The 25,216-nt window shown below is 43.9% G+C and overlaps 1 protein-coding gene across 3 annotated transcripts in view; it reads left to right on the top strand.

Annotated features, from left to right (window-relative positions):
• The first annotated feature begins 2,364 nt into the window (after positions 1 to 2,364).
• The window catches only part of Wake (ankyrin repeat and fibronectin type III domain containing protein wide awake), a 153,304-nt gene continuing 130,452 nt past the window's right edge, over positions 2,365 to 25,216 (top strand). For all 3 annotated transcript variants that reach the window (XM_076436375.1, XM_076436376.1, XM_076436373.1), the window contains exon 1: positions 2,365 to 2,704. In XM_076436375.1, coding sequence (XP_076292490.1) covers positions 2,702 to 2,704 — 3 coding nt within the window. In that variant the 5' untranslated portion in view covers positions 2,365 to 2,701. The remainder of the gene's footprint in view (positions 2,705 to 25,216) is intronic.

Genomic DNA, 25,216 nt, shown 5'->3' with positions numbered 1-25,216 from the left:
GTAGCCTGTATTTTCGCCGGGAAAACATCTTCCTCTGCTATAGCTCCGCTAGACTAGACCGTCTGCAATCATCCACCTTCGTTCCCGTCATTTTCCCGACTACTGAATTACCGCTCGGAGATAATAGCCGCTCCTGGGATCTGGGACGGAAAAACAAGATGGTAAACATTAACGCGACACCGACGCCTTTCTTCCGTCCGACAGCGAATAATCAAGCGCTTTACTTTCCGAGAACGGATGTTTCCGAGATGGATGAGCTCCCAATAAAGATGTTCATTAACGACGGTGCTGATTAGCCCATTGAATTGATCCAAAATACTTTAGCTGTACTTATTAGTAATAAGCTGTTATTATTATTATTGTGCTTTCACAATACTTATTAGTATTTATGGCTTATTAAAATGTTCCGGAAGGCTAGAATATAAAATTCGATAGAATCTTGTACAATTTTTATTTGTTTTAGATCTACAAAGGCTGTTCCCATTAAAAATAGGATCTTATTTCATTCTATTTTCTTAAACTTTGTCTACAGAAATTAGAAAATGCATAAACATCCGGGGTCTGCTTATCAGTATTGCAGGTTGAATTTGAGTTGCACAAGCTTGAATCTGGAGTGCAAAACCTACCGCAGAAATAGAATGACGAGAACCACTGAAGATCAGAGTAACACGGCAAATAAAATTGAATTTCGTTCGCAGACAATGCCAGACACATTTCTCATCCGACAAGAAACCTCACCGAGATCTACAAGGTATAAAGTTCTGTTGTAAAGGACGGGTTCGCCTATAAATTCTCCCACGTGTTCCAGCCTAAATCCCTAGGATAAGGACCGATCGTTGGATTTATGACATCGTCGAAAGAGTCCCGGCAAGCTAAAGCCAATTCGAGGGGATGCTGCGTGTCGACAGATCCGGGACACTATCGCGAACTAGCTCTGTGGAATACGGAATCGCGTTTAATCCGCGAGAACAATTGCGGCGAGGCGAGCAACGAGACCCGATTGTAGATCGGAGCGATAAGGATCGTGGAAGCTGGACCAACGATTCGAGGACGCTGTTGTGAATATTGTCGGTTCATCGAGGGACGCGCGGCGTCGCACAATGGAGCTAATTTACCGTAGTAGTGGAGAGAGCGACGCATTTGTCAAAGCGGCCATTAAGAAACCGATCTGGCCTGTCGATACTGTAAAGGGTTGGAAGCGCTTGGAAGTATCCTGTGAAATAAAGCGTAGAGTTTACTTTAATTTAGAAGAAGGATAACTGGAGCTACGAGCCGGATAAGACAAAATGAAAGATCGCGAGATATCGGTCGCGGTCCCCGTTTGCTGATGAACTCTGGGAGCTTGGCACGAATAAACTGTCGGCCAGTGAGCCGCGGCTTTAATTTAGATCGCAATCGAACAACAGCGCGGATTATATATTCATTATCTCTCGGGGACGGATTTATTCATCGGGAGATCGAATCCGCGCAGCCGTAAAAATCGGAGGATCGGTCTCACACCGAGTATAGATCGAATCGGGGACTGTCCGGGACGAGGTCCGGAAATAGCTTATCTATCCGGACGAATCCCACCGCCCCGGGAACATGCTCGATGTCAACCGGCAAATAGGACTGGCTTACACGAATGGGTATTACAGTCGCGGCGATAGCACTTCACAGAAATCGCGGTGGCTTTATTTTATACGATCGTGATTGCAATTAAACTCTATCGACGCCTGGCCGCGGGAACTTGCCCGCAAAACATCGAGGAATCCTGGACCGAGCTGAGTTTCAGTGACTTCGATAGAAGAAGTTGTCCGATCGTGTTTCACCTAACCGAGGTCGTTTTAGGAAGACTACGAAGCGGTTCTTGAAACCTGAGACCGAGCGCGGCGCTCCACGGTGGTCAAAACATTAGCAAAGTACCATTTCTATTTCATAACATAGGTGCTTTGATATCAAAAAATCGTCTGCATCCGAACAAGTGTCCATATAACATGAAGAATGCTGAAGCTGAAATAGCAAACACATGAAATTCTTTGAAATGAAACTTTCAAGAGAAAGAATGAGACTTGATAGACTCGCTGGTCAATCGATAAACTCGTCAATGCTATTTAAAATTGTTCGAGACATATGGATGGGACTTATGGGTCGTGACTTATGGACGGGAGTTTGCATTTCCCGCATAATCATCTAAAATGGCTAATATTTTGGATTCCGATACTTTCGGTCCATTGTTCGCAAGAATCGGGATCGTTTAATTCGCGGGTAGCCGCAGAAGTTCTGTTCCTCCTTGTTCCCTCTGGTCGCCGCGACGCCGGGCGTCGTTTCGCCGCCCTCGGACGTCCTCGGCGGCGTTCGGTCGTCGCGCCGACGTCCCGTCGAGACGCAGCTGACAGTCGGTGGCCGAGCATCGCGACGCGCGCATCGCAGACACGCGGCACGCGCGACAGAGACGCCTTTGATTACCGACACACGCGACAACTTTCAAAACCAAGCGAAGAAACGGTGTAACACCGCGTCGCAAACCGATAAAGAACATAATCGTGGTACGATCGTTCGCGAATATAATCCGATCGAGGACCGTCGACCCTTGTCTCGGATCCTCATCCGTGATCGACCGCGATCTCTCCGTGGGACCGAGGATCGAAGGACTACTTTAAAGCGCTAACAGCCGAAGGAAAATGCACACCAGCTGCTGTCGGTCACGCGGACGACACTGATGGTCTGTATCGCAAACCAGTGGATACGAATTACGATCCGCGAGATCTACGCGCGGATTTTTCTCCGTCCACGCAGCTCCGCGAGTTGCGGCGCAGTCGATTCGAAAAGGATCGAGGATTACGTTGTTGTAACGCTGCGCTTTTAACCAATTTGCTATCACTTCTTTTGATTGGTAGAACTCCTTGTCAACATTGTGGTCCCTGTGAACAAGATGGTCGCTTTTCTTTGTTCCTCTTCGGAATGGTCGATCGGTCTCATATTTCTCCTCGCAGAGGTTGTATTCTTTCACTGGTTAAGTAGTACACGCCGGTAGATAGTCAGACATCCAGTGTTCTACGTTCGAAAATAACCTTGGCGAGTTTATGTTATCTGTGTCGCAAGATGCGCTTCAGCCGAGTAGTATGCTTCACTGCTTGGTCAGATGTCTGTACTCTTTCATTTGAAATGAGAAAGATCTGGTATTTAAATTGTATTCCTTTGGCATCGGAACTCTTTTGTGCACTTGGCTAAGTAGAATGTACCAGTGCTTTTAATTTTGCCGAAGAATGTTCCTGTATTTAAATTGCGTTCTATTGTGATTTAGACTTTTCTGTGCTCTTGATTAAGTAGAATGTACCTGGTTCAATCGCAGACGTCGAGTCTGCGTTTTAAGTTTTAATTAAACTGGCTTATTTCGACTTAAAGTATCTTGTGTCCTCGATTGAATAGTATGCTTCAGGAGACACCCAGTGTGTATTGTGAATTTTCGAAAAGAAAATTAAGTACATCGTGCCCTCTGTTCAGTAGTATACACCAATGCCTGGCCAGACACCGAACGCCAGTATTCGCAACCCCAGAATGGAACGTCCTGCGCAGTGATTTGTATCGTTCCTTATTGGAATTAAAATTATTTCTTCCCCCGGTTAAGTAGCATACACCCATTACCAAGTCAGAAGCTGAGTCTACGTCTTAAATTTTACGACGTAGCTCTCTGCAGTGGGATCTAAATTGGTTTTATAGGGACATCAATTGTCTGGAGCCCTCGGCTAAGTAGAATTCACCCTGGTCAGGACACCGAGTGTTTTGAATCTACGCAAGAAACCGTTTCCCTCGTGAGATCGAGATTGTTTTCCTTGGTTAATTTATTTGCGCCCTCGCTCGAGTGGTATACACCAGTGCCTGGTCGGACGTGTTGGGTCCTGAATTTTATTGGGATATTAATTCCTTCCTGCCCCTAATAAAGGTACTTGGCTGCGCACCAAGTGTTTTAAATTTAGACGAAAGTGTTCCCTGGAATTTATTGCAAATTCTTTGTGTGCACGTTTATTGTACGTTCATTCTATGTCCTGAATTTTTTAATACGGCCCTCTACTTCGAAATCTGAAATCCTGTTCCAGTGGGATATTATTAGAAATGAGTGTTAATAAATGCGCACTGGTATTTTGAAAATAAAACTATTCTTTATTTCACTCTGTTCAGAAACGATTCTGAGATCGTTTCCGATTCATTTTTGACAACGAACAATAAGGTCACTGTACTGGTAACTTTCAATAAATTTCTAGGCCATTATACGAAACAGTTTTAATATTAGTAAATTCTTAAAGAAATATCTTGATTTTCGGATTAAAATGGCTTCGATTTGAAAGGTTAAGTAGTACGCGCCCGTACGTGGTCAGACATCTGTTATCGTAAAGGTGGAGTGTGATTCAACATTGGAATTTGAATTGTTAGAGCAGATGACTCATATCTTTGAGTTCCGCAAATGAATCTTCCCGGAAGTGAAGATTCTGAAGGGAAGTACTCTCTAGTTTTACGGTGCTCGCGCCTATCTATGCTCTCAAGAGATTTCATTATCGTTAACTTACGTTCGCCTAGTGGAAGTAAGCTCTGAGATAGCTCTTCTGATAGAATATCTATCCGGCCGTGCGCACCTGCACGATCCGGAAGGTGCGCTTGTTTATCCGGTGCAGGAAGACACCCCCGATGAATCGTCTTTGATACTATAAATCCGTAGTTTATCCGGTGTTCATCGACGAGGAAATCCTTCGGCCGTCGCTCGGAAGTTTCCGCGTTTTATCTATCCGTGGATTTCCGGGTAGATTTTCTCGTTTACGCTCCCGCCGACGACGCGGCGTAAAAGGGGAGACGGTATCGATGGAAATCTACCGATAATGAGGCGAAAGAGTACACTGTAAGAAGATCGTTCACCGTGTCGCTACCTCCTAAAGGGATCGTAATTACACCAACTTCCCGGGATTACTCGAACATTTAATAATCCGCGACTTTTTCCATTCTTTTGAAAATTAACTCCTCATCGTCAATCTTTTCCCTTCGCTCTCTTTCCTGAACAAGTCTTCGTTGGACTCGCCATTTTCTCGTGGAATTGCAACGAAGCACAAGTAACTTCTTCTGGAAACTTCAACCTACAATTTTTTCCTCCCAAAAATCGAATTTTTTAAATAAAACGTTCGACTTTTTTTTATCTCGTAGTTGACATTTTCTCTTCCCGAAAAATGATGACTCTTCTTCCGTTTCGTCATGTCCTGGCAACACTACGTCACAAAGAACTTTTACTTCCCGGAAAGTTCAGCATATAATTCTTCCCTCTCGAAACAACCAGTTCGCTCGTCCTTAAACAAAACTCCATTCGACGTTCCTCGCTGGTTGCACTTCATGGAATTACGCGGAGAACTTCTTCCCTTCTTTCAGAAACTTCAGCCTCCAATTTTCCCCGTCTAAAAGAATCCTGTTCACTCTTCCTCGGGCAAGTCTTCATTCGATCGGACAGTTTTCCGCGGACTTGCACCGCAGTACAAAGAACGGCCACCATGAATTATTCAATCGCATTTACACCTGCCCTCCTCTGATATATTAAAAATGAGTCGACGCACACGCGTTCGATTGCCGTCGAACACGATAAATCAGAATCAGCACTGAAGCCTTCCTAGCTTTCTGCTTGCTCTGTTTTTTCCCATTCCAACTCGGTTCGTCGATTTGTCAAGCCGTGTCTCTCGTTGCTTCTCGGTGTAACTATTCGTATCCCCGCGGCTCTCGGCGATTTTTCACAGTTTATCGGGCCTTCAGCTTCTCCCGTTAACTCTCATTCCTCCACTTCCATTCTATCGGCTCTTGATTCCTCGTGGAAACAACCCAGAATCATTTTCTCTCCATTATAAAAATATCCATTGCAAATCTCTTATGCATTGCGTCTTCACACAGTTCTTCGTATGCTAATACGAGACGAGCTGAACGCAAGTCCAATAATTTATCGAATACATAGAGGTAAGAGTCCCTTCTCGATCGATCGCGATATTACCGGACGAGGTTACAGACATTCGCTAGTTAGTGCCCGAGTGTTCGCGGAATCGAATGCATTTCGCCCGAGATTCCCTCGGTTCGTGGAAACAAAAGCCGTTTCGTTCGGCGAGCGTTCTCGCGATCTTTTTAATGCATTCCTTTCAAGGGAATCGCTTCGACAACGTCTCTTATCGGTTTCGTTTAAGCTTCGCGCTGACTCATTGTCTTCCCCGCCCTCGCAATTCCCTTTCAATCGAACCGTATCTTTTCAGTAATTGCGCGAATCTCCTTAATTCGGGAAATCTTCCTTTGTTCCTTTCCACTTCTTCCCCATCCCTTTTACGTCTATCATCGCCACAGTGGGGTATTTGTGGCCGAAAAACCGGAAAAAACTATTCTCGCGTTATTTGTGGGCGCAAGGTCATAAGGAAGTAGGTCGTCGAATTCTCGCCTTAACGTCGGCTATAACGTTATGAGATAAAACATGAGGTTGATTCTTATTTTTCGTCGAAGAAAAACTTTTCTCCGAAACATTTTTTCCCCAGATTATGCGAAACCCTTGAAAAATCGTGATCGCGGAGTGCTTCCACCGGAAAGCTGGAAAAAATTATTTTTGCATGTGACTTTTTAATAAGTAAATATATATTTCAAGTTTTATTCTACAGACCTTTAATTACGTCTGACAAAAATTTAGAAATCGACTTTTTTCCGGATTTTCGGCCAAATAGCCCAGTACATTGTCCTCATAATCTCAATACACTCGAGTCGGTTTGCACTTTTTGTTAAAATTAAGTTATTATGATCAGTGTACCCACGTTTTCCCGTGGATTCAGTGGCAATGACTCACGTGAAAACCGCAACGACTCCGTCACGGTCTGAATATAACGCGTAATCGAGTGACGCCGTGCAGGATATCTTTTAATAAAAGATTTCTCAACGAGGTCCGACCGCAACGGGATCATTTCACTCGCTTGTCCTGCGAACAGTAGATTGCTTTCGCTCGGTGAATCGAAATTCTATTGTGTGTCGTCGCGAGTGCACCTATCGAGGATTCGTATAGCGTCGCCGCTATCCGCCGGGAAGTTTCGAGTGTCCTGGCAACACAGAATTCGATGGCCCGCTCTCTCGAGATTCCCTTTGACCGTCGACTCTGCCGTAATTCTTATTATTACACCGTCCTTATTGTTCTGGGAACTTTCGAGAGCCATTACGCCGCGAATTTACGTGGACCGGTCGCCGAAAGATCATGAACGATGCTTCCTCATACCGTCTCTCCTTTACGAGAAAATTCGGCTCGAATTTCCGCCGAGTAATTTCAGAACGTTTATTATAGAACACGTGCCTTTGTAATTATTGTTAGTGTGAGTATTACTCATTTTCGGGTCCCGACCCGACCCGAGTCATCAAAGCATTTTTATTGCGTGTTTTAGAAAATCATTAAGTGGAAAATTTATGCGAAAAAGCCAGTGGAAAATCGGGAATAATGTTCCTTCTTCTCCAGAAGATTCAGCTCGAATTTCACTTGACAATCTAAAAACGTTCGAGCATTATTATCGATTGCATATACGCCGGATACAAAAGAGCAGTGTCTCCGTTGCAATTTCTATTATTACATCGTCTTTCCTGCGTCGTAGCTTCGGCGAAACATCAATGATGGGGCACTTGCACGAAGCCACTGAATAATTAAGAACAACAATTTTTTATACATCTCCAGCTGCTTCAGTCCTCGAGCAATCCGCTAACGAGTCTGCTCATTAAAATTGATGTGAACCGATCAAATTGGTCTAGCATTGATTTGGTCACAAGTGCAGTTTCATACAAGAGTGTGCATAGATTGAATTTGTAATTGCAGATTTCGTTGTATACTGTTCTATGCAGCAGCAAGGATCAGCTTGAGGCTGTTTGCAAATCCAGCCCGGCACGGTAAACAATACCATGTAAATTGCATGAAACTTCAAACTAAAACACGAAGAATATTAAACGAGCAAATTCGCCGAGAAGACTTAGGGAAGTCCATCGAAAATTTACCACCAAAACATTGTTATAAGCAGGGAAACTTTTGTATGACGCGATAACAAATTGTTTAAAAATATATAAAGAAAACTTTTTAAGAATCACGCTTATATTAAAATGCCCTAAAAAGGAGAAAATAATTTTTTTCCTCGTTCTCCATAAAATACCGAATCCAGTTAAATGATTAATAATATTTTTCTTCAAAATTTTAAGCAATTAGTTCAAAATTTCTTCTGTTGTGAAATTAGTGTCGGAATCGATAGAAAAGTTTAATATAAATTTAAATAAAATCATGTGACATTAGTGACTATAAAAATAAAATGGAGCGCCCACGAAGATTACGTCAATATAGGTCAGCGCCCCACGCTTTTATTTTTGCAATCACTGATTGTCACTCAATGTCATGATTTTATTTAAATTTATATTCAATTTTTCTATCTATTCCGACAAGCAAGATTGGACTATGGGAAGAGGTTTAAAATTCTATTACAAGATTTGACGCGTATTACAAGAACAACACGACAAGTTAATAGAAACGTGGTAAAAAGACTGTGCGGAATGTACATACGTAGTTTCTTTTGATCAATTTTTACCGCCAACAGAATTAGCAGGTTCGACTACAGATTCGGTGCAATTGCAGATTATTTCACGCTAATCAGGGCGGCGTGCAGAAGTTAGCCGAAGTAAACCGAAGTGAATTGTTTTGTCGATCTCGCTGTCGAACGATCGTGTTCCCGACTAATGGAGTCCTTGAAATCGGGCGTCCTCGTTTCGCGAGGCTTCGTGGCGGTTCCTTCTTGCGAAAAATTGACCGGAATGCAAATCGTGTTGAGAATTGGGGCGCTGGTTCGACGAAGGATCGTGCGCGCACGAAAAGTGACTATGCCGGTGCAATTAAGGACAGTGATTCGCTCGAGTGCCGAACGTGCGAACTGTGTTTCGATCGTTCTTCTTCATTATCCGCGAGCATCGCGTTGGTTATCGAGCGCCGACAGAAAGAATCATCGGTAAGAGATTGGCCGACGAATTGCGCGTGGGCTCGACGGTTCATTTCATTCATTTCGTTCATTAATAGTCAATCGGCTCGCCCACGCAATCCGTCGGTAATGCTCTTCCTCCGTTTGTTATTATGACTTCTTCATTTATTTACAGTTTATTTTTACACCTGGTTGTAACTAGACTGCGGATGTTTATGCAATTTTCAATTTGTGTGGGTAAATTTTATGAACGTGGAATCTTCATGTGAAATCTTCTTCTCAGTGGTAGTAGATTTTGTAGATCCGAAAGGAATGGAAATCAAACTAAATTCTGTGGAATTTTATTTTCTAGCATTTTTTTGAGTATCTTAATTATTATCAAGCAATTTGTAAAAAGGCCTACGGTTAGCATTGATCGATGGATTTAAAGAAGAGGACTTTAAATACTTTAGATCATTTTTAATAGAGAATCTGGATCGTTCCAAAGAAAATCATTCGAGTAGTGTATGGTGGACACTGATGGTGTTTACGAAAATTCACAGATATTTCACCGTTCAATACTAAATAGTCTGATGCAACTTTATTCAAATCAACGAACACAATCGGCACGTCCAGTTATGTTCTTTACTGGTTCCACTATGGCGCCGATACGGGGAATCCTCTCCGGTCCCCATAAATTCGTTCTATTGAAATTACGAGCGTTTATTTCGCGACAATATCGCCGGCCCGATCAAGGGTAATGATTATTAGTCGCCGTTATCAGGCAAGACGTGAGGCATGGAACAGTGTGCGTGTAATTCGAACCATTTCCATATCTCTCCGGCTGATCTCGATGGAACGAATCCACCGACTCCTTCTGTATTATGAAATTCTCGAACAACGTTTAGCCTGGCCGAGTTCCACGCCACGGTTTTAATTGTTTCTTCTATTACCGCCGCGATAACGAGGCGGGGGCGCGCGCACGTGTGTGTATACGTGCTCGAGGGTTGCTCGAGGATCGTGTGGGTTCCGGTTTTTTTTCTGGAGAATTTCGCTTCTCGTGCATGCGAAACACTGCCATGCAAATTTTTCCCGATATACGGTCGGATTAAAGGAGATGCGTTGGTGATCGAAAGACTTTCGGGAACCGGGGAGGGTTGTGAATCATCTTTGTTTTCGGGGTGCATCGATTTTATTTATTGAGGGGAATAAAGTGGAATTGATGGTTTGACGTTCGGACGAAAGTTTATATATTTTTGGGTGCTGTGGGATTTTTTATTTGTCGATCACTGTGTTGCAATTTCATATTTCTTTCATCTCTGAGATATGACATACAATTCATAATTTGATTGTAACTTAACGGATTACTTTCTGAGGGGAACCGCCGATGAAAACATGATCTCGTAAAAAGTTTTTTGAGGCAACAGAACACGGAAGACTTACATCTGCGCCAAATTGGCCCGAAGGGCGTGCTCGAGTGCTTAAACCCAGCGAAGCAATGTTTATCGATCATTTCCGCTTCCCGGCGTAGAACCGCCAGCACCTTGGATCTGTGGATCTCTCGAAATTGAGTCTTGCGATACAGGTTACTCGATGGTAACGTAGCAGAGAGAGAGAGAGAGAGAGAGAGAGAGAGAGAGAGAGAGAGGGATAGAAGGCAATCTTTCTCCGTAGAAGTAATGATCCCGGGTCCAAGGTTGAGATTCCGTAACGATTGCTCGCAATTTATCGGTCTGCCGCGTCTTCATCCCTAGAGATCGAAGATTTCGCGACCGTAACGTGCCCCGCGAGATCTCCGATAGCATCCACCTAATTTTGAGACCAGAGAGACAATGAGAGTCGGGGGGAGAACATTCACATTGCGTTCCCCGTCGCAATAATTGCGATTGTGCGGGATAATTGCACTCGTTGTTCGAATATAACAAACACCACCACGAACAACTTTTTAGCGATCGAACAGCCACGTTTCAATTTCGAATCGATCGATTGCGGTCTTGACGCTGAACTCTCTAGCCAGGAGAATTTTATCGCAATAATTGCACCCGTTGTTCGAATGTAACAAACACCGCAAACAATTTTTTAGTGATCGAGCCATGCTTTAACGTCGAATTGATCGGTTGCGGTAAATTCTCTAGCCAGGGAATTTTTATGGTCGGTTCCCAAGGCGAGAAAGAGAGTCAGCGATTTCACGAGGAACGAGGGTGAACGTTTCGCGAGGGAAATAATGCAAAGCAGGCCCGATTAAAGGCTCCGACGTGGCGATTAATTGAAGCCTGACACGAGCACGCTGCTACTGTGACAATTTTGGTCCCGTTGACTTTGGCAGAGTGTGCACGGTCTGCTCGATAAGAGAGTCGGTTGGGAACGCCCTGCTAGATTATCTTTCGCCTCGTGACTGCAGTGTTGTCTGCAAATTAGAGAGAACTTCTTCATTTTTCACTGGGCCTGTTATTCCAGTCGTGATTTCCTCGATTTTCTGAAACGTGTCTTTTGTGATCTTTTTAAATAACTCTTGTTGATCAGTCCGGTAGTTCTAGAAGTGATAAAGCGATTGCACAATCCGCGCAGCTGCAGGAAACGTTCTCCGTTTCGAGTGAAGGAATCAATTAGCGAGAACAGAGACGATCGCCGGAGAGATGATCTCGCAGGTGTTGCAGTCCCGAATCGCATTGTTCCGGGAAACGCGAGGCATCCAACGGTGCATCGAAACCGACGAGCGGGCGCGCGTGTTAATTGCGCCGGGCTCGTCGTCTCGCCTCGAGAACAATGCTTTCCCTCGCGGAAGTAAACAGCCTTCGAAGAATAGCAACTGTCGCCGGGATATTCGACGAGTCGTTTCATTTCGGGGTGACAGGTGGCTGTTGAAAAATGCATAACCCGTTGCAAGATCCTAGCAAACCTCGATTTACAGTCAAATTAATGTCCCAACGAGATGCAGGGAACTATATTTCAGCATAACCGAGGGCCGCAGGGGAATAGGATCCGACTAGTCGGACGAGAAGCGAAACTCCTTGCATTATAATTCAACGAACTCAGCCCCTCGTCCGAACTATTGCTTGACCCTACTACTACCGTTTCGACACTGCCAGCCACTTCCGGTTCGACGGTAACGAGCTAACTTTCGCGATATCGATCGATACCACGGTCACACGATTTTCTAATTACACGAGTCACATGATTCTCGAGTTAGATGGATAAACAGGCTCTTGACGAATTGCTACGTCGATATAAAATTGTCATATTTTATAATATATGGACGAATATAATAGTTTATGATGTATGGCTGTTGCCACGACATTCAAGACCACACGCACATGTAATAAACAACTTTTATAAAAAGCTCTGCAAAACGGAGAGTCATAGAAAGTGAATTTTGCTTCAGAAATTGCAAGAGTACGCTTTTAGTAAAATTTCAGTATATATTTATTTTGGGTTTCGTCGTAGTAGGTAGAATTAGGTTAAGAGTATGTAATAATGCTTTAAGGAGCTATTATGGCACTAGATGGGGAGGAAGAATTGTTTTCAGAAGAAACAGATGGTTTTGGGGAAAGTTTTATGGTTTCGGTGAACGCGCGAGGTTCGAAATGGGACAATTTGACCTGTTTGGCAGATCTAGTGCTAAAGGACGGATGTGAGAATGAACCGACGATGAAATTGATGTATAGCAGCAAATTTCCTGGTCGAAAATGGAACAGTTCCTTCTTCGGAAGAGCCCATAATTTTCCCCGTGTTTCCAAACTTCGTGAAACGAGCCAATAAAAGAGAAAACAGTTCACCGAAAGTAGGATATAGAATTTTCTCCCGGGAATTCGTTCTCGAATACGATTCATTAGCATAACCGAGTATCTGGACGATTTGGAGTGTCTAAATGGTGTTCCAATTATTTTGGAAAGATTGTAAAACATATTCCTGTGGGAATTTTCCTATAAAATCGACAAGATGAACAATACAATGTTCCTCAGCATTTATTTCTCTGTAAGAAATCTCAGTGAAATAGATCAATAAAAAGATAGTCCTCTCGGAACCCTGTATTTTATGAAGGAGATAAAGTTCCTTCGGAAAAACGACTCGGAAATATTGCGGAGCAGCTAAATAAGGAAGAAGAACGACCGATTAGCCAGTTTACCGATTCCAGTAGTAAAAGTCAATGCATGAAGGCAGATAGATTGCCGGCGGTACAACCGGACGTTATCAATAATTTCGCGTCCCCCGAAATAAACGGCTGCCGATTCTCTTGTAGACTTCATCTTTTATTTACGAGCCCGCGGTTATCTCTTATCAGACCGATGAACGAGTACAAAGGGAGGTAAGACATGCGGGCACGTGCGTTCTTATGGCTGGATCGAAGCCAGCGCATGCGAGCCGTATCTAATAGCCTCGAGCAAGCCTCAAAAACTTAAAAACTTCTTCCAAAAACTCTCCTTGTCCCGAGAACAATGGTAGTGGTGGAGAAAACGTGATTCAAATAATTTTCGCACTAAAATTCCTTTCGTTACCTTGACATTAAAAATTTATAAAATTGCGAAAAGTTGTCGGACACTTCCCTGAATCTTCTGTACATAGCTACGAATTGTTGTAAAATGGAATTTGACATTGTAAATTGGTTAAATTCAAAGTGGTTATTTTTTGAGGATCCGAGGTCTTTGTAGATGAAGTGCAAAGCTTGTCGGGACTTCAATAACGCCAGCATAGCTCGCCGCGTTAATTTCGCAGCGGCTGCTGTCCGCTTCTAGGCATTCATGCGAAAAGTTTTGCCCGGCGTCCACGTGTCGAGTAAATTTGCGAGGGTGGGCCGCGAACGTCAGCGAAAAATTAGCTTGATAACTTTCCAACTAGCCTGTCGTCGGTCCTTTGATGTATCAGTTCCGAAACTATCCCCATCAAACACCAGCCACCCAATTAAAAGGAGTCTCTTCGGTATATTCACCCCTTGTCCTGCTAAAATTCTGTCCTTCCGTTATCCACAGAAAAATAAACGAAGAAAAATTCAGTATTTTTAATTTCCGTGGAAACAATATAAAGAAGATTTAATCAATTGATACGCGAAATGAATCGGACTGCAAATAAATGAAGCGCTCACTGGGAAAACAGGCTGGGATTAACATAATAAAGAAATATTCAATCGAACGACCGGGATATCCCAGGAAAATCGCGAATGCGGGAATTCCGCGTCGAATTGAAATTGTAAATCCTGCCGGGAGCATTCGCAGAAGTTTGAATTAGAATGCGGCGGCGATTTCGCGGGAACGTTTCCATGGATCGAGGGAAATTACGGTCGAATCTATTCGAACGGGGAGTCGCCGGCGGCGTATCAAACGTTTATTTGAAATGCAAAGTATCATTAGAGTATCGTGCCACTGTCCGCCGCATGAAACATCGCTGGGAAAACCGCGGGCCTCTCGTGACTCCTGTTCGCTGTTCGCGAACGCCCTCCCCGTACGTCCACTTTATTACGAAGTAGAACCGCGGAGTTTCTAAGCTAACCCAGTTTACCCAAGAATTCCGTGTTGATTGGGCCGAACGATCATCGAATTTAGCATGCTCCACTTCGCGGCGCAGCTTCGAACGGCAATGATCCTAGAAAGACAAACAACGAACGGACGCGGACTGCAATTTTTAGATCTCCTGTCGGCGCGCAGTGGTAGTTTAGAAATCTGTGTAGTAGTACCTTCTTTATAAAGTGTCATGAACTTCGATTGAAGCTTGAAGTTCGCACTTTAAGACAAATCAAAGTTTTCCAAAATAATCGCTGGATCTGATGCATTTATGACAAAAATGAGTAGGTGTAATTTCAAATAGCCAAAACATTTGAGGAATTTTAAAATACTACTATATTCTTTTCAACACATATTAAGAAAGAAAGTATACTCCTGTTTCACTCCAGTTTCTTGCAATTCAGGTACAACATTTTTATTTTGCATACAGGTCCGCTGTCTGATAAATACAGTCCCTTACAATACGTTCTAACAATTCTTCGTTCAATCAGACATCGAAAGAGACATCAAAGAAAATGAATTCCTGTTTCACTTCAGTTCGTCGCAATTCCGGTACAAAATTCGTATTTTGCCACAAGATCCGCAGTCCAATGATCACAGTCCCATATCATACGTTGTAACAATGCTTGGTTCAGTCAATCAGACATCAAACAGTGTATTGAAATGGTTTCCCCAAAAATCGCGAGGCCACAAAACCGTCCGCGCACAAAAGCGAACAGGACAAATAAGTTTCCGGAGAGCGAAAACGCGACAAGGAGCCGGCGAAACCCTTTTTAAATTTCGGCTATGCATCAAAGGGATTTCGCAGGGTTTTCAGGAAGCCCTGGGAATGGAGGACGAGCCGCTTTGCTTTTCTCTCGGCAGAATCCCGGAGGTAGATCCGCGCGTGTTTCCCAAATACATACAAGCCGAGCCGAGAATCGAGGCTGAACCGGGTCGAGGGTCTTTCAATGGAAATTGATTGCAACTTGGACAGCCGGCCGTATCAATGTGGATATCCGAAATCCCGACAGAGAAGATCGCGCTATACGGCGCACGTTAACACGCCTAACTTTCCCCTTTCGTTAGCACTCGAAGGGACTCTGAACCGTGAAATCCAGAAAATCTCCAAATAAAACAACGAAGTGGCGCTCGCGGCGCTGTACGATACATCTACATTCTACATACATACTGAATGCCTGCACACGTTTGGAAAAATTTTGCTGGTGAATCCGGTGGAACGACCGCGATGAGCCGCAGAGAGCTATAGTACTCGAATAAACGATTTTTTTCCAGGAGCACCAGGAATGGTATCATTATTTCGCCTGCCGGGGTAATTAGTGCGAACCTCCAGCTGCATTCTCTATTAATTTCGCCAGGTTCTACCGCGTCGATAATTAGCACTGAATTTTCAAAGTCGATAGGTGAAATTTTCTTATTTAAATTGTTATGGGAATATTTAGAACGATTTGATGATCTGCTTTGACTCGTTCCGAGCCTCAAAGTAGCAGGCAGCTACGAATCCAATTTGGAATTAGTAGAATCAATTCCTAGCAAAGAGACGCGAGCAAACAAGCTTCCGCGTGAAGAGCTGTTTCATCCCTTCCAAAGCGCGCAGGAAAATTCGTGTCAAGAGCGAACGGGTGTGGGTAGACCCTCGAACACAAAAATGTAATTTCCAACACCTCCGGATTTTACTCTTTTTAAATGCTCCCCGCGTGTATTTGCCTAGCACACAGAGGTTCTCGGGAGGAGAAAAAGTGGCGCAAAAAAGAAATCTAAAAGAGCCGCCCACCATTTTGCCACGTGAAAATGGGCGGACAGCTCCTCCGATTCTTCTCTCCGGTCGCTTAATTTTTTCGCAGACAACCATCGTCGGACGGGGGCGGGATTCTCGTGGCGTCCGGCCAAATAAAAAAGGGGGATGGCGCCGTTTGTGTGATGTATCGCGAACAGCCGACTCGGATTTTTCAATGGGATCCCCTGGGGGTGGCGAAGTCCGTAGATAGAGCCGACGAATTAATTTCGGACTCGAGTGGTGAGCAAACGGCGCCCGATGATTTGTGTTGCTCGATTTACGTCACGAATGCTTGATGCGATAAACTCGACCACGACGAGCGTGGAGGGTCGAGCAACCGCGTGGATGCTCTTCTTCTCAGAAACAAGAGTTGTTATTCTTTCGTCGAAGTTCCATTCGGGTCGAGAGACCTCCATCGTACTTGTCGTTTTGCGTACGAGCTCGAAGTTAGAGCGAACCATTCAAACCGATTCGCGAAAGAGAAAAATAGAAAATTCATTTAACACGAAGGACTCGAAGATGCGAAAACTCAAGGAATGGCCTTATCTTATTTTCTACTTCCTATAAGGATGATTTTTAATTATTTAATTTTTAATTCCAAGAGATTTCATTTGCTCTGTATAAATGCCGATACAGTCCAAACACATGTTCGACTTTCCAAGGATGATTTTTAACAGTTTATCTTTTCAAAAATTGTGTCTTCGGAAATTGATAATTGCAGGTAGACTGGATTTCAACTTTCCAAGAGATTTCATTTTGTTCCGTGGCTTACCGGCCTACTCATCTTGCCTTTCGGAAGTGCTATACCAGAGAACCGTATTGTCCCCGATGAAATCCAATCAAAATCGTCAGCTGCAGACTCCATCGGTTCATAAAAGTTTACGGCGTCTCCCAAGAATAGTTCGCAGCGTTTAGGCACGGCGGATGCGATTGGCCTCGCCTGGCTTCGTTTCCCAATTGGAAATCCCGAGCCACCGTTGCAAATTTAACGAGCCTCGTCGAAATTAGAAACATCGAGAGATCCTTTCCCCGCAAGAGCGAAACTCGGCCGTCGCGTCGCGCGTCCGCGGAAAACTTTTATGTTCGTTGCGGGCTCCCGCGGCGACGTTAATAAATTGTTGCAGAAACTTGGAAGGGTTAACAGGTCCCATTCAAGAGAAGTAGAAAGTTCTTAAATAAACGTCGATTTCTTTCTTCCACCGTTGGAGACGGATCGCCCAGTCTCGAAACTTTCCGCTCGCGATTTATTCATGCTCATTGCGCCCACGGTTTTCCTGTCGTGCAAATGTGGCTTGCTCTTCCAGACTTAACGACCCGTGCAAGCTTCCTCTGCCCTGTGGACCCTCCATCTCTGTTTTCTTGCAATTACACTGACCATATTTAACCCACTGCCGCGACGATTACTGTAGGAATGAACCCTCCCCGTTGCGAATCTCTGTTTAATCGGTGTAATCAAGTTTCGGGACTAAACTGTGGATGTGAAGGTGTGGATTTTGTGTAAATTAAACTTGTGAAAATTTGTGTTTTGCTATATTGAGTTTTAGAGGTGACACGGATTTATAGTAAAATTGTTTCATTTCGGTTCCCGGGGAAAACTAGCAGCGTATTAAATTTTTAGCGATATTTTTCATTATTTTTGCTGCAAAAACCGAGAGCAAACTTTAAACAAGAAAATTCAGCAGGTTGAGCAAACTCAATGTTTGACCGGATCTGTTTGGAAAGAGTTTATATCGAGTCGCTTCTACTTCGGACTTTATCAGAATCGTAGTGTACAGTAAAAGCTTTATTAAAGTCCAGTAAAATTCTCGGTTTATCGAGCTCTGCCCGGGTAATTATTAAGTTCCACGGGTTTGCTGAGTACTCAAACTTTCTGTATTGTTTCAGAGAATTTATTGTTGGCACCGGAAATTCTCAGCACTTGAAATTCGATAGATGTTTGATGAAAATATGACTAGATTTACAAATTGCAGAACCACATTGAGATCTGATGTGTTTTTTAATTGAAATACACACAAATGAATTTATGTGCTAACGCAGTAACAGAGTACCTTGGTAATTTGAAAAATTACAAAGGTTCGCTGAGATGAGTTTAATTGACGTGGGAGTGAATTAATTAATGTGATAAGCTTTCTACGAAAGTATCCTGCAGAATTCCTGAAATTACAGGAGGACAGTTGTTAATAGACTGCGGATGTTTATGCAATTCTCAATTGCAAATTTTAAGAAAGTGGAATCATGTGAAATGTTATTTTCAGTGATAGTAGTCTTCGTAGATCTGAAATAAATAAAAGAGAGTCGTGCTAAATTCTGTAGAATTTTATTTTCTTCTTTCTAGTATTTTTGCAAATTTTTTGTAGCCATAAATGCATAAAGATCCGCAGTCTGCTGATTAAACAATTTAACAGTATTCTCTTTCCACGCGGTAACAAATATTTCAAGACCCGGGTTACAGAATGATTCGCTCGAATACATCATTTACATGGTAACCGCAGGATTCACAGGTACGAGAGCGATGGGAAACCGTGTGACGAGCGGGACAGGTTCGACAGGTCCTCGAAAAGCGATTTATAAAACGCTCGAGCGAATCACTGTCTTGTCCAGCTCGGAAAGAGAGAGAGAGAGAGAGAGATTACGCGGTCCGACAGCCAATAAATTTTAATGAACGATACACTCGGCTCCGAAAACCATTCTCCATTTTAGGCTGCAATTTTTCCCCGACGAAGGGGAGAAGCATAGCAGAGGGTTGCAACGGTAGTTCAGGGGATCGGTTCACGGCGTAAATTCCGCGAGAATCTGGACGAAACAGAAGAGAGAACTTTCGCCAGTTCCCTGAAACGTTTGCGTTTCTCTGCGCAAGCTGTTTGCTCGCGAAAGCACAGAAGCTCGTTCAGCGAATCCGTCTCGCGGAATATACGTGTGCGAGCAGACTGCCAGCTGGCGAGCAATCTCAGAAATTTCACTTTTCGCGGCACGCCTCACACTCTGCCACCCCTGGCCATTAACATTCCGCGAATCAAAAGTGCACGCGGCTTGCTGGTCGCAGAATGCACCGGCGGCTCTCTGACGCGCGCAGAAACATGTGGACTGGGATTAAATGCAGCTGTCGATGCCGCGGAGTTGCGGAACGGCTAGCCACCCGTCGAGCACCGCGGCGATTCGCGAAGAAACCTCTCGAGTTTACGTCCGACACTCGATCACGCGAAATTTATGCGATTCCGTGGTGCAACGCACTCGATTTCGGTGCCCGGCGATGCTGCAGCGAGCTCTGGAGTGACGGGGGACTTGGTGGACACGTTTCCGAAGCCAGCTTTTTATAATGTTGATTGAAGTCATCGAAACTTCGACAAGTTTCAAGCACTGGGATACATTTTAAAATTGATCTGATTCCATTACGTTGCAATCGAGGCGACCTGGTCGACACGTATGCGAAGCCAACTTTTTGTATTATCAGTTTGAGTCCTAAACGTTCGAAAATTCCCACGGGAATAGATCTTAAAGTTGATCTGGTTCCATTACCCTGTAATTGAGGCGTGAAAATGGTGTATAGGGTAATTAATGGGAGCGATCTAACGGGATTAAGCTTCCTTAAATTTGGTATAAGGCGAAATCATGCTTAGGATCATCGCGATATCGTTGTTTGGCAGCTGGAAGCTTATCGAGACGTATCGCTTCCATTATCAGTGCTGTATTATAGATGAAGCGTTTCCGCGCGCGCGCGCCGCCGCCGCCGCCGCAAGCGTGTCAGCTCGCGTCATCGTTAGAGGGACTGCGGACTGATTAATAATTAATTAGCGCGCGGTTTGGTCTGAGGACTCGGTGCGCCGATCGAAACTCTTATTAGCGAAACCCGTCGAAGGTGCTTAACTGGAAATATTGCGAATCTATTTCTGTCCGGTTGCCCCGAGCGAATTTAACTGGCGGTTTGCGGCGTCGACGTAGCCTGGCTGCGTTCTAATGCTGAAATCTTTATCGAACCGATATCGAGAACGGAGATATATCGAGGCTGTCGAGTGAAGTTCGACGACCGTACTGCAGTATCTTATTCGCCTCTTAAATATTCGCGTCATAGATGTACGATGCCTGTCGAAATTTTTAGATTTCTTGGTCGGGGCAGGGAATATTTTCAAAGTGCGAGCTTTGAGCTTTCATTTTAAAGCTCGAACACTCGGAAATTCCCACGGGAATATATTCTAAAATTGAGTGGTAGCAATTCTCCAAGGTATTGCCTGAGATTTTCAATTTTTTGACACGACCACGAATTTCCCTGCAAAATGAAACGTTCCCAACATAAAGTACAATGCTTCAGCTTTGATTGAAGCTCTCGAACACTGTGAAATCTGCCCGGGAAGCCAAGAAAAAATTAATTCGCTGAACCCTTTGCAGCTAGCTCGTCGCGCCGCCACTCGACACTGTACTTAAAAAATTAGCGTCTCCCTTTGACGGAGTGATCGACAGCAGAAAAGCCGCAGGATTAATTAAATTGGCAGCGCCGATCGTAAATTTTCTTTTCAATCTGTTAATCTATCCTGCAGCATCGAGAGCTGCTTTCATTGCTTTCATTCTGTTGAATCTCTTTTGGGAAACGGTAATGGGGGACAGTTGCTCGACGACCGATAATTTAATTGGTACCTCTAACACGGAACCCGAAGCGGTTCTGATATTTTCGTTACCATCGGTACAAGTCTTGTTTTATTTCTACTCACGTCGTCGTCGGTTCCCATTGAATCTCCGGCCAGGACGATCGAATATCTCCTCTCTGGAATAGAAGTCGACGTCTGCGATCCTGCGCGGAATGTCCCTTACGTATATACCGGTTCGTTGAGCCGAGTTCCCTGTCCTGGCGAGGATTCCGATAATTTCGAGGCTCGATATGGTTGCCGGCGAAACTCGTCCTGAATAGTTTCCGCGGTCCACGCCGCTCCCGAGGACGCGGCAGAATCCCTCGTGTCGGGATCCGGAGCAGTATGCGAAATTCCCCGGATGATTCGCCGCCGATTAAACGGTTTCCCGCGCAACAATCCGATTATTTAAGGAATTACAGGCCCGTGTTGATCTCCCCCTGTTCATCCACCTGGTCACTCGGCGATTTTTAGATTGAAATACACTGCTTGTGAAAATCTGAAAATATTCGTGGATGTTTCTGCAGGTCTGTAGAATATTGTTGGCATAGTTGGAGCAATCAGGCTGAAAATATTTGTGGATGTTCGGGGATAGTGCTGGCAAACTGCTGTACATGTCTGTAGAGTATTGTGTGCATAGTTGAAGCAATCAGGCTACCCTTTGATTTCTAGATGAAAGTTCACCGCAATGAAAAATTCAAAAAATTCTCTGCCATTTTTTTGATGTTTGGCGACGGTTTGTTGAAATTTTTGTAGCAGCTTTGCTAAATATTGGCGAAGTTATAGCGCGCAATTTGTGTCCCGGACCGTTTTCAATTGGCAGAGAGATTGCGATGTTTTAGTAAAAAGGTAATCCGAAAACCCATAACGATCGTGCATATCGTTCGCACTGAAACAAGAGAGAGAGAGAGAGAAAGAGCGTATTTCGCTGAAACGACATTCACGCAAATATGAATATCGATTCCATCATGAAAATTTCAGTTTTATCGATAGCGATAAGGCAAACCTACTTTGGGTATTTGCATGATTTTACTACGCTGGTTAACAGGAGATTCGCTTTACATGTGTATGCAAAATTCGGAAGAGATTTCGCGCTGATCATTGGAGAATCCTGGTAACCATCGACGAAAACGTATTTAAACAGTTTGATCGTTTCGTCCCTTATCTTATAGGTTGCAACACTGTTTCCTTAAAATGATTATGACCTGCCCGTTTCACGTTATTCGAAGATAAAATTTTAAGGGTAGCGCCTTCAAGAACCATACTTTCAGAAGCTGCGATAAAAAGAATCGATATCTCATCTATCCGAAAGGGAATCGCCTGTTATACTGTCGATTATCGTCTGGTGTTTGCTCGATTGCCGGTTATGTTTCGAGGTGGATCGAAAGTTTATTAATCCTCGGTCGAGTTCCAGTTGTAGGAGCGATCAGGCTAGTTCCCTGATCTGTCAGAAGCGGAGCAGACCAATCTCGGAATCCTTCGGGCTCACGTGGAATTCCTGTTTCCATTCCGTCGCTGATCCGCCTCGTAAATCCGTCTCTAATCCTCGCTGGTTTACCGAACGCGAACGCTATGGTTTCTCTCCGACTCTGCAGTCCAAAATCATATTTCAGGGAAACGGATCCACGAATCCGTTCCTGAAGGTCCGGGAGGTTCCAAGAGTTTGTCAATATTCCAACATGTGATTCGGAATTTTCACCAAACCTAAAGTACCTTACCATACAGTGCAATCCTTCGGCTTCAATTTAAGCTCTCGAAAGAGAAAAAATCTGCTCTGGAAGCCGAGAAAACAATAATTTTCCGAACCCCTTGCTCTCAGTTTTCGTCCTATGGTTTCTGCCAACGAAATGCAGTCCAAAAATCGAAGGTTCCAACATGATTCGGAATTTTGCCCAAACCTAAAGTACCTGACCATGAAGTGCAATTCTCCAGCTTCAATTTAAGTTCTCGAAAGCGAACAAATCTGCTCTGGAAGCCGAAAAAACAATAATTTTCCGAACCCCTTGCTCTCACTGCTCGCTTCATGGTTTCTGGCAACGAAGTCGCGCAATTTAGTAGGTTCGGTAGCCGGCAGTAGTTAGGTCGATAAATTTCTCGATCATCGGTATCCGTTCCAAGAATCAGCCCCGTCCATCCCTCTAATTGTTTGCTCGCAAGATGGCAGTCCAACAAGCAGGAAATCTTGGCGAGGCGTTCCCCTCGTAAATCAGCCTGTGTTTGCACCAGTCGCTCACCCTTAATCTTCGAATCCAGAGTCAGCAGCCAACGGTAACGTCACTATGACGAATGTTTGACCAACTACCGGACGCCTACTCTCACTCTTTCGGCTTGGTGAATTTTCTGAGACTGGATACTTCATCCCCCAGGTTACTTAGAGTTGTGCAAACTGAATACTGTGGCCATAGACTGGGGTCAGACGAGAATTGTTTGGAATATGTCTGGACTTTTTGTCCCGGGGGCTGAGAAACCTGAAGAAAAACGTTTGGTGGACAGACAGTTCTATATAGAATTTTTTTAACTTTTGAAAAAAGTGTGGAACACTTGTCAAAATTATTGAGAACTGTAGCTTCTGTATTTTGCAATTAATGCAGATAGTGTTTATTTTGCAGGAAAATCCGTAGCCTAGTCATGTTGCACAAGATTAAATTTATCTATTCAATCATTTACCACAATAGCATCTTTATAATTTCAATAATTGTGAAATAAGTAGGTTTAGTGTTAAAGACAGTTAAAGATTGCCTAAATAAGATTGTAACGGAGTGATTGATCATCCAGTGAGTTCCCAGTTAAAATTGTTATCGAAAAATTAGCCAAACTAGCCGAATATTTTCCGTCGCGCACTTGGTAGAACAATAAATAATAAATGTTCGGGGACCCCGTCCAGTGAGAGAAACGTTCGGAATTGTAATTTACCGGGGAGAAATTAAATGCTTTAGGACGGAAATGCAGTTCTGGCGTCGCGCACTGCCGAACCACGTCGTTAAGGGTGGGCCGAGGGAAAAATCTGGGTCACGAGGGATTTTTCGAAAAATCTGACGCAGCGTCGCAGCTGGTCGCGGGAAAATGAGTGCCGCGAAACGGATCGCTGTAAAACCTCGCGCTCATCCAAATAGAAAAAGAAAACACGCTATTCAACGGCGGGGCTGCGCGAATTAAAGTATCGAATGGAAACGTTGCTCGGGGGCGTGAAAATTACACAAAGACGCCCGCGAGGAAGTTGAAACTTTCTCTACACCCGCGCGAGAAAGTTACGCTTTGCCGACGCGGTGAAACGAGAACGAATGCTTTCTTTTTTCATCGGTGGTAATTATTCGAGCGACAGCGCGCGTGACGAAATAAATTTACGGGGTGCGGGGAAGACTTTAAATGAATTAAAAAATGGCGAAATAAAATTTTATGGATTTGCGCAACCAAACAGGAAAAAGAAAGAAAATACATCAAAGTGGATACAATCTCTAATAATGTATTCATAGTCACTGGACAATGCAAAGCGCGCGATTCCCCGTGGAAAAATAAATCTAGCAGGATAAAACGCAATTCTTGCGCCCGAGGTTTCGTTGTGAAAAAGAACAGCGTTCAAAGAATAACATTCAATGTATAAAATATTAAAGGCAGTTACGAGATAATTCTAAAGGTAGGCGTAATTGAAATTGCATGTACAGCGGACGTGGATTGAATGTAAAACGGAATTGCATTCGATTCCCAATTATATCTGGAATATTTTTCTTCCTCTCTTCGTTCCGTTTCTATTTTTATCTTCATTCGGGTTTTCGACGATGTAAAGTAAAAATACCGGGCAATTCGGACCGTTTCATTTTATCGTGGACAATCGTTGGTTGTCATTTCGCTCGCCCACGAACGAGTTTGTTTTAACATTTCCCCATAAGGAAGCTCTTACGGTTTCAGAAATTCTGCTACGGAAAAGTAGCTCGTGAATGCGTGAACAATAGCATGAAATAATTTTCCGCGAGAGTCTTCGCGATCTACATAATCGTAAAATAGAAAGGCTGTTTGAAAGGCAAATGTTAAGGCGAAGTTTAAGAGTTTCGCTGCGAACGTTACGAAGATATCAATGAACGTTCTCTGTACAATTGTCTACACACTTTTGTTGGCGATTGTACGTCACGTTTTCGGAGTCTATTAGCCGACATAGTTCCCCGTCGTTGAAATATTAACCGTCTCCGTGAACTGTTGCTGGAAATGTCTATCGAGCACGCAATAAGCCATTAAATATGAACGCGCCGTATCCTTGGGATCGATGAAAAATGCATCGTGATCTACTCGGTGCGCTTCCTCCATTGTTGTCTTTTATCATGTTCCCCGCAACAGCGCGCGAACATATTTCGACCTGTACCGTTTTACTAATCCTTAAAAATT

This window comes from Lasioglossum baleicum, chromosome 13 (assembly GCF_051020765.1).
Source record: "Lasioglossum baleicum chromosome 13, iyLasBale1, whole genome shotgun sequence".
Taxonomy (NCBI): Eukaryota; Metazoa; Arthropoda; class Insecta; order Hymenoptera; family Halictidae; genus Lasioglossum; species Lasioglossum baleicum.
The sequence above is the reverse complement of the archived record's forward strand: the minus strand, read 5'-3'. Positions and strand labels throughout refer to the sequence as shown.